Source organism: Clytia hemisphaerica, unplaced genomic scaffold (genome assembly GCF_902728285.1).
Source record: "Clytia hemisphaerica strain Z4C2 unplaced genomic scaffold, Clytia hemisphaerica genome assembly, whole genome shotgun sequence".
Classification (NCBI taxonomy): Eukaryota; Metazoa; Cnidaria; class Hydrozoa; order Leptothecata; family Clytiidae; genus Clytia; species Clytia hemisphaerica.
Window position 1 is genome coordinate 122,882 of NW_027104192.1, and position 18,789 is coordinate 141,670.

Consider the following 18,789-nt stretch of genomic DNA (forward strand, 5'->3'; position numbering starts at 1 on the left):
CCCGTAGCGTAAAAAGTGACCCTTAGGGTTAGGGATACCTTTTCGAAAAGCTTCTTTAACGTTTGATTGAGAGATTTTTTGACTTTTTATGGTTTTCTTACCCTTGATGAAGAAGGAGACCCAAAAAGAGAAATTTTTGACATCCAACCCGCTCCTTTAGTAGAGCTTTAGCAGCGTGGACGGCCGTGGTAGATCTGCCATATCAAATAAAGTCCGTTTAAAAAAGCTGTCGCCCATTTTTGCGCGAAAGTGGATACCGGCCTTTTCTCAGAAGAGTCGATATTTGGAGCCTTGTTGACCATCCTTTCGAATGACGTAATTCATGTTCACTGGATGCACATATTTGTACTTTCACTTTAGATTTTTTCGTTTTTTTTCTCGGTTTTGGTCAAAAGTGAAAGTAGTTAAAAATAGTGCTGAAGATAAAGTAAGAGCAGGAGGTTGCTTCTTGGATCTCTACGTGGATCTCTTTCTCATTCTCAATAACCTACAGGCCTGGCAATTCTCCACAAGAAACTAAGATGGCTTATTCCACGCGTAGAAAAGGTATATAATTTTTTAATTTGGTTTAAAAAATAGGCCAAGCAGTTACATCAAAATGCCTCGAAAATGTTGATATGAAAATTGCGTAATCAGAGAACGTATGTCTCGCTCATTATAAAAAGGCCGAGACAAACTTTCAATAATTGGATTGTAACATCGAGTTAAGTCTCTTTTGTTAAGTCACCAGGGGGTAAATAAAACAGACCTTGATACATTTATCGTTCGTTTCAACTTGACCATTAGTTTAAAACTCAGCGTCCCAAATATTTGGGGTAGGTAAAATATGTACAAAGAAATTCATACTTTTCCAACTTGGCAAATCTTTAAAAAAGAAGCGAACAATAAAATGTAATTACCCTTTCCAAATAAACCTCTTCGGTGGCGAGCGTAGTCTACTCTGACGTAATTGTAAAATTTATGTGATGGGAGTTTGACATAGCAATGTAATGTTGTTTGGGGAATTATGAAGTTCTCTGGAATTTCGATTGCATTTATTCAGGTTGATTTTTTATGACTTCTAATGGTACTTTTTCTAACGAGTTTGATTACTCTGTTCTCACACTTATGTCTTTTTTTTTCGCGTCCTTTTCCGTGATTACTTTTATTTATATTTTTAAAGACAGGTAAGAAGGCATATTGATGTAACTGCCAAGATTTTGTCAACCGAGCGAGAGCATCATAGTTGTTTTGGAGAACACGCGACGGCCTGGTATCGAATAACAAATTACTCCACATACATTACTTTCCTCAGCTAATAAAAACGTGATATTGATGAATATTGAATATTGAATTGAATATTGAATATATTTCAGTTAGGAACATTTGGCGAGTTCCTGTACGCGGCCGCAATCAAAAAAATCATAACCACACTCATAAAAAACTGTGTTTGTGTCTTTTTTTACCGTTTTTTGCCTAGATGATATAGCAAACATAGTAAGTATAAGCAGACTGTGCCTTTAATTGGCTGTAAAAAAATTATGCGCCGGTAGAAATTTCTTCAACTTTCAACAATGATAGAACACACCTATTTAAAAAAAATTGACCAGCGCATTTTTCATCTTTCTACTTCTTCATCTTCCATGAAGCTCTCAAAGTTAAATAGAATTAAGCACATAAGATATTCTTATAATTGTGAAATGTCGTTCACGCTTTCGCTACGGTGGAGTGCATGACGTAACTCGCGCGGCAACAAACTCGCCTTCTGTTGGCTGGTCATATTGGGCGTTTTGGAGTTACCACCCTCGAAGCAGTGGGCGCCTTCGTCATTCCGCAACTCTGTCCACCATTTTAAATGAGTTAACAATAGATCCAAAAGGGCGCCCTCATCAAGAAAGATCATTTGCTTTGGTCTCCGGCTTTGGGAAGTAGTAATGTTTTCGATTGTTTTTGATGGAAAATGGTAAGAAACTTAAGTTTACAAGTGTCATTCAGTTTTTGCTGGCTGATAGAATGGCAGGATCCTGGATGGTTTCCCTAACTGTATTTTCGCTGCAACACAGCAGGATAACCCCTTACAAAAAAAAATAGATTTCTCTAATACAATGGGGAACACGACCCTGCCTATGCCCCGGACAGTCCGGGGCAAATGTCTGGGGTCTGAAAAAAATAACTTTTTCCCTGGACCTACGTCCGGGGCTCCAATTTTTGCGCCATAAATTTACCCCGGACGTATATCGCCGAGCACACTTTAAACCCCCGGACATTTTATCCAGGTCTAAAACTAAAATTTTTTTTATAAACTAGGCAAGGTTAATAAATTAATTAAAAATAAAAAAACTAACTTTACTTACCTTTCTCTGTCTGATCAGGATCCATTTTTCAGCTTTCGGTTAGATTTTAGAATTTGATTGCTGAACAAACCACGCTTGAGATTTAAGGTTCAAATACAGGCCTCACACACGAAACGCCAAAATCAGGACATTACAAGATCTTTTGGAAGACGGCGTTTGTCCATGGAAGAATATTTCAATGAATTAGAAAAAAGCCCGCGCGGTCAGCGATTCTATAAAAAGCGACCGTGCGGGCTGTCTGGGGCGTCCGGGGTAGTCTCTCAAAAACAAATAATACGGACCCCGGGCACGCATCAAAAAAACCCCGGACTGTCCGGGGCATAGGCAGGGTCGTTGGGGAACCTAGAAGAAACTGAAAAATTATTACAGAACTAAAGAAAAAATGAATAAACGATTATCATAATATTAATAGAGACAACAAATAATGAATACAAGAAATATTTTTACTTTTATTTTATGACAATTTCTTTGAGTAGATTTATCTATAAAGTTCTTCCTGTTACACCACCCACCCCTCCCACCCTGGGAAAACACACTAAGTTCACGCACACACAATACACGCACACACAGACACACACACACAAAGATTATTTGTCTTCAGCTTTGTATTTGTCTAAATAGAATTTTGTAGCTAAAGATTTTAGTTCATCAGTATCAAGGTTGTGAAAATCAGTGTCAGGATGATTTATTAGTAACTCATTCCATTGTTTTGACGAAAGACGAGAGAAAGAGTTAAGTCCAAAATTTGTGGTTTTGACCGTTGAAAGTTTTAGTAGTTTAATAGCTTTGCCCCTGGTGCCAGTTTTGTGATCAATTTCATCAAAATTAAGTGTTGATAGGACATCAGATGGAAGATTACCCTGGAGGTATTTTTGAATAAATAAGATATTCATTACTTTCACCTGATCAAAGATTTTGAGTAATTTAAGCTCAGCAAACAGGGGAGTGGCAGAAGTTCTTGGCTCACTAAAGGTCATGAGTCTTAGTGCAGTGTTTTGAAGAGTAAGAATCCTATGTGTGACAGTATTGTCACACAGTCCCCAGAGTTGACTAGCATAGCGAACATGAGAAGCAAAGATTGCATGATAAATGTTTAGAAGGATGTGAATTGGAACATAGTGACGAAGTTTGGATTTGCCCCATTTGCCCTTCTCAATGTAGCAGCAACGAAAGAAGTATGAACCTTCCAGTTTAGATGATTGTCAAGGTGAACACCCAAATACTTCACACTCTTACTTGGTGATAGAATTTTCCCACAAAGCTTAATTCTTGGAATACAGTCCATCTGTCTCCAAGGGGAACGAAAAATAACAAACTCAGTTTTGCTAGCATTCAAAGAAATTTTGTTGGCATTAAGCCAGCTGACTAAAACTCTGAGATCAGCATTAACCCTCCCACAAAGACTCCATACAGTTTTTGAAAAATTTAGTAAATGAGTATCATCAGCAAAATGATATGTTTCAGAGGTTCTTATACAGCGGTGAAGATCGTTTATATACAACAAGAATAGCAGAGGACCCAAGACTGAACCCCGAGGAACTCCATGATTAATAGATTTTAAAAGGGAATTTGAGCCTGCAAGAGAAACATACTGGGAGCGGTTAGTGAGGTAAGATCGGAACCAGTCGTTAACAATGCCTCTGACTCCGTAGTGATCGAGTTTTTCAAGTAAAATTTTGTGATCAACTGTGTGGAAAGCCTTTTGTAGATCGACAAATACACCACAGGCAAACCCACCATTGTCAAGATAGTTTCAGATACGTTCGACAATATTAATGAGTGTATGCTCAGTAGAGTGAGCCTTACGAAAACCAAATTGTCGAGAGTAGATTTGATTATGGTTTTCAAGAAAGTCAGAGAGACGTGAATACATCACTTTCTCAAAAACATTTTCAATGTTAGATAAAAGTGAAATTGGCCTATAATTAGAGACTTCAAGGGGAGAACCTTTGTGTTTGAAGACAGGCACAACTTTAGATATTTTGAGAGTAGAGGGAAAAATACCACTGAGAAAGGAGTAGTTTATCAGCGCCGATATTGGCACAGAAATATCAAGTCTTAAAAGTTTAAGGATTTTTATAGGAATACTACGAGGACCACTTGCTTTATTTATTGAGAAAGAGCCAATCACCTTCGCAATTTCTTGATAAGTGGTTGGTGCTAAGAGGATGAAATGCAGATTTGGATCTTTCATGAAACTGCTGAAGTGATTGTAAGAAGGCGGCATTTTTTCACGAATAGAATCAGCTATAGTAGTGAAAAAATCATTGAAGGAATTGGCTACTTTCTCTGGATCTGATGTCAAAGAGTCACCTGTGATGATTGAAATGGGTGATTCTGAGTTAGCCCTTGTTGAGATTATATCACGAACACCAGACCAGACTTTTCTAGAGTTTTTAGAATGGAAATCAAAATATCTGATGTAGTGGTTTTTTTTTACTACGCCTAGTTAAAGTGACTATCATATTTCGATATCTACGATATAATTCACAGAGTCGATCTTTGGACTCCTTAGTTTTAGCCTTAGCGTGTTTTGTATGGTAGTGGTCACGTTTTTTGATTGACCTTAAAATTCCTGGCGTTATCCATGGTTTTGTTTTTGATCTAACTTAACGTTTGGTAAGTTTGACTGTGGGTAGATGTCTCTCCACAAGTACTTTCATTTTGTCATTAAAAATATTGAAACAGGAGTCTGGATTATGACCAAATCTCAAAAAAAGGGTGTCCCAATCAACTTCAAGAAAATCCAGAATAAATTCTTCTCGGTTGAAACGAGACCAGTCTTGCTGAAAAAAAGTATTATCTTCACCGGGAAACTTACCTTCAAATGATGGAAAGAGACAAAACTGGGGGAGATGATCTGATATGGAAAAGCATATGTTGCCAGATACAGTTCCATTATCAGATGGGCTAGAAATAATATTATCAATGAGAGTCCTTGAGTCCTCAGTTATTCTTGTTGGTAAAAGGATCTGTGGAAGTATAAGATTAGAATCGAGGATATCCATGAAGGACATTATTTCTGAATCATCCTCGCATTTTAAAAGATTAAGATTGAAGTCTCCAAGAAGGAGGAGTTGCTTTTTCTCAGAAGAAATTTTACTTAGCAAAGGTTTTAGAAAATCTTGATTGAAGCCAACCATTTTTGGATGGCGATATATAGTACCAACGATGATATTGGTACTGTTTGGTAGGATAATTTCAGCAAAGCATGATTCAAGACTACATGAAGAATAGCAAACTTGGTCTAGGTCTGTCCTAGGTTTGTAAGAGAAAGAGTGTGAAATATATAAGGCCTCCCCACCTTTAGAAGATTCAGTTGGTGTAAAAATTTTTCGTAACCTGGTATAGCAAAGTCCTCTTTTTTTTCGAGAGGACTTTCTGTTTCGGTGTCAACAAGGCTTTTGGTTTCTGAAATCCCTATGACACTAAATTTAGAATTGAGGAGAGATAAATTATCTTGTCTCTAGGTAACTGTTGTGTTGTGGATTAATTAGTTACCGTAGAGTTGTTTAATATCGACATGCATGCGTCTTGTTATTTCGACATAGCTGTAAGCTGGTCTTCGAAATAAAAAATCAAACATAAACAAATACATACCAAAGTTATCAATCAATCAATAAATTGTACTCTCCCTATCACGTCACAGATTGTTGAAATGTAAGAAACATGAAGTGGGTTTTTTCCGAAAAGAAAACTTTAACGATGTAGTCACTAAAAACTAATTAGCATGCTTTCATTCAACGGAGCGAAGATATCCAAATCAAAACAACATTTTGCACACAAGGAATTTTTTAGTAGACCTTGTTACCGTGAACCGAAAATAATAAAAAGAACCCGTTTTTTTTTTTGAATTTAATGTGACCGCCATACTCATCACGGTGTGCGGCCTCTTAGCGCCTAGAGCGTAAGTTTTTGATAAATAGGGAAGGGAAAACCAGGCTAAGCGCGCAAATTATTTTTATCACGTGACTTGAAGCGTAATAAAGTTGTAAAATTTTAATGATGGACACGAGAAAGTTACGAGGAAGTTTGCATGCGTTTCGTGTGCTGTGTAAAACTGCTTAAAATTTGGCTGTTTTTTTAATTTAAAGGATTGCAATGTTTATTGAACTTCTAGTTTGATGGATGAACTTGTTTGATAAGAATGATACCAAGAATTTCATTCAAGGTTTGTTTTGATTATTTTACTGATCCGGTGTTGACTTTAGAAGACGCATGTCGATATTAGACGATTCTACGGTATTCAATAGGATGTTGCGTATTCCAAAACAACTATCCCATACCCCTCCTTCTTTGTTCTTGTCCCCAAACTAATGGTTACTGGTGACTTAAAAATATCTGTCAATTTAGAGGCATGCTCCAACTTGAAATGGGGATCTGTTCTAAGGAGATTTTGATGTAGACCATAAGCAAATGTGCGGAGTAACAATATCCTTTTGGAGTTAAGTATACACACATAAACGTATGAATACATAAACGTAATCGGTTCCATATTTCATAGTTTTCATTCTTTCGTTTTTAAATGTGCTTCAGTGAAGTATTTATGGTTGTTTTCCATTCGATTAAAAAGATTGATTTAATTTAATGATGATGCAATCACTAAATACTACTCTGCAAAACTTTTATCAGCTAAATTGCTGATTTAGGTAGAAAAAGCTTTATACTTAAGTTTTTGGCTTTATTTCTGACCAAAGATCAATAGGCTTCATGTACTTTCCATTTTTTTTAGTATCATCACCAGAGAGTGAAGACAACGATCGCCCTAAACCAAAGCCACGACCACGACCACGACCAAATCCTGATTTGCCAGGACAAAAAGCTGGAAAAGGTCAACAAAAGGCCAAACCAGGGACGACGAAAGGAAAAGCTACAGTCGCACCTCAAAAAAAACAAAATCCAAGTAAACCAGCAAAAGCAAAGGCTAGTCAACCCATGCCAGAACCTTCCAGTCAGTCCGGTTTTTCTAGCTACCCAGTAGTTGTCAAATGTCTTAATAAGAAAACAAACGAGAATACCTTATTTTATAATTTTAAGCAATTTGGTAAAATTATGCCAGATGGAGTTACTATCCTTAAGCATGATGGAGTGTCAAAGTGTATCGGCTATGTCAACTATGAAGATTCCATGTCTCCTCAAAAAGCCATTTCTCAAATGAACGGGAAAACCATTGATGGAAATGTGATTCAAGTTGAAAATTATGTTTTGAAGACTGCAAGGAGTCAAAGTACCTCTTCAAATGCTCCTGAAAAAGAAGATTACCGACCAATTACTGATTGTAGTTTTTTCATGGAGGGGAAATGTAGTAAACCAGTAAGTATGATTTTTAACTGTAGAATCCAAATGAAATCCAAATTTTTAGAATCTATCAAAATTTATCCACATTTTGTTCCTAATTTTCCAGGTTACTATGCATATTTGGAATCCTTAACTATTCTAATTTTATAAATGGTCGGTTCCTTCTGAAACACACGGTGCTTACTCATCGGGAAACTATTATGATACATTACATTAAAGTCCAAAGAAACGTATTTAACTGATTAAAAGTTGTCTTTGGGGATTCCAGATGAGATTATTCTTATACATTCTTGTGTTGACCAATACGCCATTTTCTGGGTTTTGCTTCCTCTGACTTAAAGAAGATCTATCCAGCGCCATGCACTTCATACAAATGTATACTACCCAGGCTCTGAAATTTAACAGAATAACCCTACATCATATGTAACCCTACATCAGTATCACAATTTAAGCCTTCAAATTTTAAATTTAGAGCTGTCCCTATCGACATCCAAAGAATCTTAAAGCAAATGTTTGCAAATCTTGGGAAGGAGACACCTGCAAAAATATAAGCTGTCCATTTTTACATCCTCCAAAAGTGAAAGGCAGTAAGTGTTGTTTTGTTTTTGGACAGCTCCTTAACACAGTAGCAAGAATTATAGCACATTTAACCAGCGCATAGCGCCAAAGTGTAGTCTGATAAAGTTAACTAAAAAAGGCCCTAACCTTGAATAAATCATATGTTGTTGAAATTTGGCACGGAGCGGGTTCCTTACAGGTCCAAGAACGAACAAGAAACCCCGCATGTAGAATTTGAAAGAATTTTTTTCTTTATCGATAAATAATTTCTTATCCAGTGGGGTTTATTATTGAATTATACTACTTCGTTTTAACCAGCTCTGCGTCCGAAAGGTTCAACTACTTCACAGCCATCTAATAACCCGATCACTTTGAAAGTCAATACTCCAGTCGAGGTGACAATTCATTCAAAACAATATCGTGGGATTGTTCGCTGGTGTGGCTTCATTGAAGAAATGAATAACTCGATGGCCGGAATCGAGCTGGTGAGTAAGTCTGTGACTACATTCGATAGATAGGGGATGGTGCCACTCTCTCTCTTTCCTAATTACTGAGCTTCAAGCAGAGAGGCATCGAGTACCAATTTTGTGCTAAGTACGAAATCTTTGGAAATCGAAAATTGAAAAAGAGACTAACAAACGTCGAAGGTGTTTACTAGACTCTTTGGGCACTTGAGAGTAACACATCCAGTCTGCCACTAGGACACTCTAGGGAAGATTTGAAATTTACGACGGAGAGTGTTTTTTTACCCATGCTTATTGCATGTAAATGAAGACTACCCATCATAAATTTTGAGATCCCTTCAGATCCGCTTCTGATATCAGATAATATAACGTATTCTGAGTCCCGTTATTTATAAAGAATTTTTCTACAGGAAGTACCAGTTGATGGAGGTTGTAATGGCATTTTTCAAGGAAGAAAATATTTCATATGCGATGAAAAACGAGGCTACTTCGTTGTTTCTTCACAGTGCAAAAAGTTATCCACATCAAATATAGGTTAGTTCATCAACACTTTTGTTTTCCGATGTTATTGTGACGAAGGGAAGTTAGGCGATTGGGGTCACACTTTAGCTGTTGAGGGGACCTCTAAGATCACTTATCTGTTCCTTCAATCACTTATCTGTTCCTTCGATCACTTATTAAAGATAAGTCTATGGACACATAGTAAAGGTACACTACTAGATTTCAATCAGCATCAATTCTTTTTCTCCAATTAGGCAATAACTATCAAATAAGTGTAACATAAATAACATCAAATAAATCTTCTTTCTTCTTTCTTTTTTTCTTCTTTTATCCGGGAAATTGTACATATGTACCCTTTGGATTAATTTATAGAAATAGAATTCAAGTCCTCCTCCTTCAAGTTCTCCTTTTCAAGTCCATGATTTCTTTCCTTTCCTCACTCATAATCTCTCGCCCTAGTTCTGATCTCGAGGGCCTGAGCCCCACTCTATTGATGTCTATTCATCTTTCAGTTCATTATATTGTCCCAAAATCTTTGTTCTTATTTCAATATTTCAAATCATTTTTCTTGCAGAATCAACTTTTTAGGCCTTGTTCCATTTTTTACGAATTTTCTTTAAAATTTTCTTTCCACGAAACTCTCTCCCCTTAAATTATTTCTATTATTTGCCCTTATTATCTTTCTAAAGCTATGGCCACATCAGCGAAAATCAAAACTGAATACATATGTGGCTTCTACCTGAAAAATCGATGTACTAACGGAGAAAGTTGTTCAGCCATTCATCCTCCGTACATGCTTTCCTATTGCTGGTACTACCGGATCCAAGGAGAATCAGAAGTCAGTGTATGTCCAAAAGGTATAACCAAAGCTGTTGAAAAGCAATACAGAGATGTCAATTCAACTGATTTGTAAGTTTTAAGTCATTTCGTGGTGTGAAAGTATTAGTCCTATTATTCGTTGTTGTTTTGGTGTTTGAAAAAACTATAACGATATTTCCATGGCCAGTGGTCGAGGTAGTGAATTGTGTCACTTCGTAGGGCACCCCTTAGATTTTATAAATGATATAATGCTCTTAATAGGGTGTAGAATTGGCAAAATAAATTGCTTCTCGAGTCTCCTGCACTTTTCGAGTGAATCGATTTTTAGTTAATCGGTCGAGCTTATTCTTTTAAACTCAATTTAGAATGGTTTTAAGATTTCTCCTCTCGTTTAATTAATCTTCGGTTTGAAAGGCTTAAAACAATTTCCTTGTTTAAGTGAGAAAGTAAAAGTAACTCTCAGGTGAAACAAGGCATGTCCTAAACATATTTTGCGTGATGCACATCGCTTCCCATTATTCATTAACTGTCATTTATAGCTCAAAAGAATCGTATCAACGAGAGGATTTCGAAAAGTAGACCAGCGCCGTCCGAGATTCAAAAAAGGCCTTAAAATTGGTTTTCGTAGGGCACCCTTAGATAAGGGCAAATTTTTGATATTATTCTCCTAATAGGGTGTAGAGTTGATAACAAAAATTTGCCCTTCGAATCTCCTGCAGTTTTCGAGTGAATCGATTTTTAGTTATTCGATAGAACTTATCAAGGGTCCCCCCTTTACTAACGGTTTTTTCGAAGTCTGAAAATCAAATATCTGAGGCCACCAACGGATTCAGCGTGAAAAGTAGATAAAGAAAATGGGGTTATTTGTTAAGTTTCGACCACCTGGTTTCGAGAAATGGCATTTTGAAGGCGAAAAATCGACGTTTTTGGCGTTTTCCGATTACGTCAGCATTTTTCTGGGAGCATTTTCAGAAAAAATCATTCCCACAGCTGGATAGCCCTGAATTATTAGTATCCGAAAATGGTATGGTTTGTTAACTTTCGATGTTCCGGTCATGAGATATTTCATTTTTAAGGTGGGTAAAGATGCTGAAAAACTGCTGACTCAGCAAAAAATATCGATAATTTTCAATATTTAAACCAAAATATCTCGAGATCTAGACATCAAAAGTTGACATACCATACCATTTTCGGATACTACTAATTCAGGGCTATCCAGCTGTGGGAATGATTTTTTCTGGAAATGCTCCCAGAAAAATGTATGACGTCATCGGAAAACGCCAAAAACGTCGATTTTTCGCCTTCAAAATGCCATTTCTCGGCACCAGGTGGTCGAAACTTAACAAATAACCCCATTTTCTTTATCTACTTTTCACACTGAATCCGTTCGTAGCCTCAGATATTTGATTTTCAGACTTCGAAAAAACCGTTAGTAAAGGGGGGACCCTTGATAAGTTCTATCGATTAACTAAAAATCGATTCACTCGAAAACTGCAGGAGATTCGAAGGGCAATTTTTTTTATCAATTCTACACCCTATTAGGAGAATAATATGAAAAATTTGCCCTGATCTAAGGGGTGCCCTACGAAGTGACACAATTCACTACCTCAGCCGCTGGTCTAAAGTGCTGGGTCAAAAATTTACATCAAGCCAATCTCAAGATATCGGCCAAAAACTGATTTTGACGTTATAAAATACATCGAAAAAACATGTCAAAAAGACAATTTAAATGACGTCATTATTGAAAAAAGGCGATAATCCCGATTAACTTACTACAATCAAAGCAAAATTTTGACTGGAGATATAAATTAACGATTCTAAAATATTTCATGATAAAGATCTTGATGACGTCAGCATTTTCTGACGTATTTTAATTTTTCCCGACAACAAATGGCGTCATTCAAATTTTCTGAAAATTTTTGAACAAATATTTCAGAATGATTGATTTACAACTCCATTCAAAATTTGGTGTTGGTTGCATTAATAAAATTGAAGTTATCGCTGTTTTTCAATAATGACGTCATTTGAATCTTACTTATGACGTGTTTTTTCGATGTATTTCATAATATCAAAATCAATTTTTGACCGATATCTTGAGATTGGCTTAATGCAAATTTTTGACCCAGCACTTTTCGAAATCCGCTCGTTGATATGAATATGATTCTTTTGAGCTATATATGAACATTAAGGAATAATTGGAAGCGGTGCGCGTCACGCAAAATATATTTGGGACATGCCTTGTTTCACCCGAGCTTGAGGATTACAGGGGATTACAGCCCACTTTGTGTAAAATACTTACAAATGGCAGGACATACTTTCCAGAAGTGCTTTCCAATACAGAAGAATAAAATGACAAAGCTATACCTATTGTGAATCTAAACATTATCATAGTTAATTTGCAATCATTTCCTTTATATTAGTTCACAAGACCCCTATTGTATCAATTTCGAGATTGCATCTTATTCAAAGTATAAAGGATTAAATACGGACTTTAAACGTGTATCCACACCCTCCACAGTATCCTGCAAAGCATCCGGCGAACCTCTGGCAACGGGGTGGAAATGGTATTGGTTTGATGATTCAAGCTGGGTGGAATACAACCTGGAGTATAACTTTCCTGGACAGGTATGTATGTTAAGGACTGGTGGCCGAGTGTCTAAGGTGTTATCGTCGCAATCCAAAGGTTCGTGGTTCGAATTCCCGCGATTCTTGATGTTCTGTTAAGGTCATAGACAGCCGAACCTAGCCGACTGACCCCGTGAAAACAATCAATTCTTAAAGTCCTAAATCATTGGCCTAGTTGTGAATGGAGGATAAAGATGTTTTGAATAATTTGACTGGTCGAAATATTTATTATGGACAAAAAGGGACCTAATAGAAAACAGAGAACAGAAAATGTAAAAAGAAAACACCAATTCTTGAACTTAAACAAACCAAAAATGCTGTACTAAATCAAAAAGAACCGAAATAAGACGACAGGGACATTAAATTAAACGAACCTCTCAAATACTAGCCTGGGAATCCAAGCTCACATAATCTTAGAAAAAAAACAAAAAATACCTCACCTCGCAAAGTTCTAAGATTAAAGAGCTTGGTGCAGGTAGATTAGTCTGACACAGAATGTTATAAACAGTCTATGTGTGAACCCTTGTTGACAGACTTTCTGAACTTTGAAAACCCAGGCAAACACACGTAATCAACTTACCATAAAAATTCTTCCACAAGCTCCAAAGACTTTCAAAACTACTAAAATCCACACCAAAACATCAGCCACGCATGTATTAAGACTTCCAGTCAACAGCCATTTTGTTTCTAAATGAATCCTATATAGGATTATACAGCTCTGTAACGAGGAATCAAAGATTCAAAATCATAGAACACCCATGTTTTAGTGCTCGAGATGATATATAGCTAATGGAAAGTCGTTCTGGAGGCGCAATCAGTCCTGATTACCCATGATTCATTTAGGCCGTGAAATGAATGGCTTATTTTTTTTAAAGGTTTCCTCAGAAATTATTGAAACAGAATACGAAAAATTCCAACAAAAAAACGACTTGAAACCGATGAAATTCTACACCAAAGAATTCCACTACACTTTGGATTTCAAAACCATGTTGCAAAAAAATCTTCATACAGACAAACAAAGGCATGTAAGAAGAAGACCAGCCCCTTTTCCTGAAAAGCGGTAAGTCAAAGGTTGAATCAGATCCTGGGAGGGGGTACTTAGGCAAATGGAGGGTACGGTATGTGCCGCCCTTAAGGGTACCCGTCAGCTCGCAACCCTAGTGCCCCCCCCCGGAATCAGATTGAATCTTTCAAATATTCATATTTTCTAAAAAGGAAATGGACATCATTATTTTACAACAAGCGAAGCAAATATACGGGTTTCAAATCATTTTTCCGGGAAAAAGTACTCTCTGATTGGTTCAATCTATACTTCGTACATTTGCATATTGTTCAATCAGAAAATCTGATTTTTTCTTCCTGGTAATAGACCTTTTCATAAATTACGTCACGAACATCACTTGCCTCGTTTTGAAATTATTGCCATGGTGATTAACTCCCAGCAGATTTTATTAAAACTACTTACTATTCATAAAAAATCATTTTTTCTCAAGGGACATAATAACCATGGTAATTGTTTGAATACGAGGCAAGTGATGTTCGTGACGTAATTTATGAAAAGGCCTATTACACAGAACCAATAACAGAGGAGTTTCGAAACCCTTCCATTAAAATGTTTCTGAAGAAATACCGCAACCTCGCCAGTAACGATAATTTTCACTAATTCTAAGGATCTGCGATTTATTCATTATTAGGAATAAAATAATAGAGCGTACAACAGTGAATGTAGATTTCACTCTTCCTAATGCGCACTCGAATGCAAAGTTTTACTTACCTTAAGGGAAGAAATATTTGTGGAACAAATTTTCGTGGAATTTAATTTCGTGGTTTTTTAAATTTAAAAAATTGCCTCCAAAATTGGTCTTTTCAGGACAGAATAGCCCATATCACGAACAAAAAGTTCTCTCAACCCCGAAATCTAATTCCGCGAAACTTTCGAATTTTGAGCTGTGTGAACTGCGAAATTAAATTCTGCGAAAATTTCTTCCCTTAAGCTATTTCGAATAACAGAAAGATTCAATTTATAGAGCGTACTTCATGAAGGTTTCCTGCTTAACAGAGCTTGAATCATAAAAAGATTCGAATTATAGAAAGTATAATTAACGAGGGCCCATTGTAACTGTAAATCTGAGATTACTATTCCAACCGCCTTTTTTATTTATAGGGAGCGGAGTTTAGCCCCACCAACTGATAACTTTCCTTCGCATTGGACCTCTGCTCCTGTCATCGGATATAGCGCTATTCCAGTCAAAAATGACGTCCTTAGTAAAATTGAAAGAGATTTTGCTCAAACAATGGGTGGTCGAATGAATTATCGAATTATTTCTGTAGGGGAAATATGCAACAAACAACTTTACAGACAATATACAATGTAAGATTCTCTCATTTTTTTGAAGATAAGACATAGTCAAGTAGCAATTTTTTGTTTGCCCTCCAAAACTTAAAATTCCAATTTCTAGTAAGTCTTTAACCACAGTCGTTGGGAGGGCGAGGACTTTTTTCCTTCTGGATTGGTCCATTCATCATTGATCCTTCTCTTAATTGCTGTGCATCAAGCAGAGTAGTTAAATACCATTTTTGTACTAAGCACGAAGGCTTTGGTATGACCAGGCCAGGGATAGACTCACGAGCTTGCGCTACGTAGCCGGATGCTCTATGAGCGAGGTATAATCAAATTCATATTCTGTAAAGGTTCATTTTAATATCATTTTCTTCTTAGCAAGAAGAAAAACATGGAAGAATCAAATTCTGGACAGGTCAAGGAGATGCAACTCTGGCACGGCACGGATAACGATATTGTTGAGAAAATCTGCCAACAAAATTTCGATTGGCGTATGGTGAAAACACATGCTTATGGAAAAGGCAGTTATTTTGCCAGAGATGCTAGCTATAGTAATTCATTCACCAATGGAGCAACCTCTAATATTTGTTCAATGTTTTACGCCGATGTGTTAGTTGGTCAGTACTGCCGGGTATTTATATTAATTCTTCATTTATTTGACTTTTTTTGATAGGTTTTTCCTCATTATTGTCACGTTATTTTTAATGTTAATACTTTAAGCTAATAATTGTTTGCTGACTTCTTTTTGAAATTCAAAGGGGCATGGAGGCTTTTAGATTGGGATAGGTTAATTTTATACCCACAAAAGGTTTTCTACCAAGAATAAATTCTATCGCGAATTTGGACATTACAAACGTAAAAGTGGCAAATTTATAAAACCTGCTTATGAACTTAACTTATTATATTGTACAGGGATTGTCTGACTACAACCGCCCACCAGAGAGAACAAAGAATGTTCTATACGACAGCTGTGTGGATAATGTTTCGAATCCTTCCATTTACGTCATTTTCGAACGAGATCAGTTTTATCCAAGATATCTGATCAAATACACAAGAACCCTTTAAAGAAGGATGGCTAATTTAATAGACCTCCTGGAATTGTAACGAAAGTTGCAGAAATTGGGTATAATTTTACCCGGGGGAGGGGGTACTTCGGCAAAATGGGTGTCGGGTATGTGCGAGCCGTAAGGGTCCCTTTTTCAGACCCTCGAAAGTCTCTCGAAGGGGTAAGTCTCTGTAAGGGTAAAAAATTCACGAAAATTGAAATTACCTCTCTTAAAAGGTCGTGATTTTCAAAAATTTGAACAAAAATCGAGTGAAATTGTCAAAGATTTTGGGAAAAGTCTCTCTAATGGTCGATTTTCGATTCTTGGCTCGGACATACCCGTCACCTCGTAAACTTTGTACCCCCCCCCCAAGGGAATTTTACTCAGCAGTTTTAAAACAAGCATGTCTATAATTTCACATTAATTTTACTATACTTACAAATACAAATTAATTTTTTTTAAAGAATGCTACTGGTTTGCATTCAGACTTTCACACGCATTTTTATATATTTTATGTGATGTGGTTTTTACAGTGGGGATGTTGATACATTTGTTTTGTCATTTTGTCTGTCTCAGCTCGTGTCTCAACATAATCTGCAGCAGAAACAAAAAAAGCCATAATTCTCGATAAGATTCGAATTATATACAGCGGTTTTGTGCTCGTTGAAAAAATAACCAGGAGTGGAATATTATCAAATAGAAAGAATTCAAAGAAATTCTTGAAAATGAAGATGAAAGACGAAGAAGGAAATTTAGCAACTTCCTACCCTATATTTCTAAGGGTCCCCTTGTGATAATATCGCCATTTTCAAGTCAACAATTTTGGAATCTTCATAATGACCGCTGTGTTGTTTTTGTTTTGGTGACTTTTTGGTAAATTAGTGATGAACTTTTGCCTGCTTTGGGCTATATTTAACTATTGTAAAAATATCTTTGAGATGATGTTTTAAGATAAAAGAATCACCCTTGTGAAATTAAAATGGTTATTATAGCACAATTAAGTATTCAAAACGGAGATTTTATTCTTTTTCGTTTTTCATCTTCATTTTCCAAATTTTTGTTATGTTTCTCTATTTGATAATATTCCACTCCTGAATATCGTTTCAACTAGAAAACCGCTGTCTAAGTCGAATTCTCTCAAAAGTTACAACCTTGTTTTTTCTCCGCTTAAGATTATTTTGAGACAGACTTTATTTTCAGTCTGTTCCTCTAAAGAATCCTGCATTGTAACACGCATGCGTATTTTATCGTTCTTTAAACCATATGTAGTTAATTCCCGTGATAAACAAAGAGGAATGAATTCGTGAATTCGAAGTTTCATGGGGTCGTGGACGACTAAATTTGTCGTTTTTTATGAAATTTGTCCTTCTTTTTGTCTATTTTTAGTAAATGTAGGATTCTTTAGATAACCCCCCTCTTTGCAGTTTTGTTTCTTTTCTGTTTTGGATGGTTTTGTTTCACCAGTAGTTGCTTGTTGGATCGACTGAAATTAATAGAAAGTTAAAGCAAGCACTGAAAGTTATGGATTTTTTTTTCTTTTACGGTCAAAACTAAAAAAATTTTAGTTTTATAAAAAGAAATTGGAAACCAAAATAAGCAATCATAGAGGCGTGCGCCCTCAAAAAGTCAAATGCTTTGGGAAGACATTTGCTCCCTCTTGTCCATGCCTTGGAAAGTATGTATTTTTTCAAACAAGTTTTTTTGAAAAATAATTGCGCAGCCACTTTTGAAGAGACTACGTTTGCTTTTGTGAGTGAGATACCTTTAGTGAACGATATGTAATCATTGAGTTTAAAGCCCGAAGGGCTAGAGGTCAATCTCTAACCTTTCTCAGGCAAGAAAAATTGAAGCCTTAAAATATGCGCCGTATTTTTGATGACGGATTGAATTTAGCAATTCCTTTGTTTTCGAGTGATATATTTTTCAAAATTAAGCGGTAAATTTTAGTTTCAATCTGTCATTTGTGTAAAAACCAGGCGGGTCGCTCAAGGCCGCGCAACTTTGGTAGGATTTGTTGGCTTCAAATCCTACCAAGGAGATTGACCTCTAGCCTTCGGCTTGAAACTCAATGTATGTAATCACACCAAAGAGATTTGTATTTTTTTAAATTTTATACGTTATGGATGGAAAATATTTTTTCAACAGGTTAGCTTTGTTTACCTTTATACTTATTTGAAATATTGAATTCAATTTGATTTTGTTTTAAATACGCGATTTTTAGGGGAACTATACCCCCTCAAGCGGCCGGCCTTAAATGAAGAAATTTTGGCGGGAACTTAATTTGGTGGATTTTGCGGAATTGGCAGAAAAAAAATCCCTATGGAAAAACTTTTTTGAACATCCGCCAAATTAAATTCCCCGCTCAAAAATTTCTTCCTTTAACCCTTTCCGTGCCCATGTCAAGTATATTTGACATGGGCTATATAGAAGAGTGAAGCACTCCTGTAACGCCAAGGTTGAGTTAGAAATCGTATAGATAATTTTTGGTCTAACTCGGAGAAATTGGTTTGCGCTTCATGGTCAGGCAAAAAAAGACTCTAAGCTATCCAACGCGCTATGAACGAGCTCCTAACTCCTTCTAGGTCCGGAGATATAAGCCTTTAAAGTTTGAACTAGCGGGTTTTTTTTAAAACTTTGAAAAAAAGACTGTGGCACTTAAAGGATTTTTAAGGTAGTTCTTAATCTTAGGGTATATTGAAAATTTTAGACCATCCATGTCAAATGTTTCACCATTTGCACCTAAATTTTGATAAGTGTAAGATATTGATAATACGCGACCTTAGAATAAAAGGGTTCTATCGCAA

General features: G+C 36.3%; 1 protein-coding gene across 3 annotated transcripts; it reads left to right on the plus strand.

The window, feature by feature from the left end:
• Positions 1 to 353: 353 nt before the first annotated feature.
• Positions 354 to 18,192, plus strand: LOC136815122 (protein mono-ADP-ribosyltransferase PARP12-like). Of its 3 annotated transcripts, none has more exons than XM_067071563.1 (11): positions 354 to 546; positions 7,066 to 7,646; positions 8,104 to 8,218; positions 8,508 to 8,674; positions 9,064 to 9,187; positions 9,844 to 10,063; positions 12,394 to 12,598; positions 13,474 to 13,658; positions 14,763 to 14,969; positions 15,318 to 15,570; positions 15,852 to 18,192. In XM_067071563.1, exons 1-11 carry the CDS (start codon positions 522 to 524, stop codon positions 16,002 to 16,004), a joined length of 2,235 nt encoding a protein of 744 aa, XP_066927664.1. In that variant the 5' UTR covers positions 354 to 521; the 3' UTR covers positions 16,005 to 18,192. The 3 variants fall into 3 exon arrangements, with proteins under 3 accessions (XP_066927664.1, XP_066927662.1, XP_066927663.1); XM_067071561.1 differs by lacking the exon at positions 354 to 546 and adding an exon at positions 6,259 to 6,504; XM_067071562.1 differs by lacking the exon at positions 354 to 546 and adding an exon at positions 6,693 to 6,777.
• The last annotated feature ends 597 nt before the right edge of the window (positions 18,193 to 18,789 follow it).

Excerpts from the sequence above, each read along its gene's own strand:
- LOC136815122 (XM_067071561.1), top strand. The coding sequence starts at position 6,462 with ATGAACTTGTTTGATAAGAATGATACCAAGAATTTCATTCAAG. Across the intron at positions 7,647-8,103 it reads AGGGGAAATGTAGTAAACCA|AGCTGTCCCTATCGACATCC; the intron begins GTAAGTATGATT and ends TTTTAAATTTAG. Across the intron at positions 12,599-13,473 it reads AGTATAACTTTCCTGGACAG|GTTTCCTCAGAAATTATTGA; the intron begins GTATGTATGTTA and ends TTTTTTTTAAAG.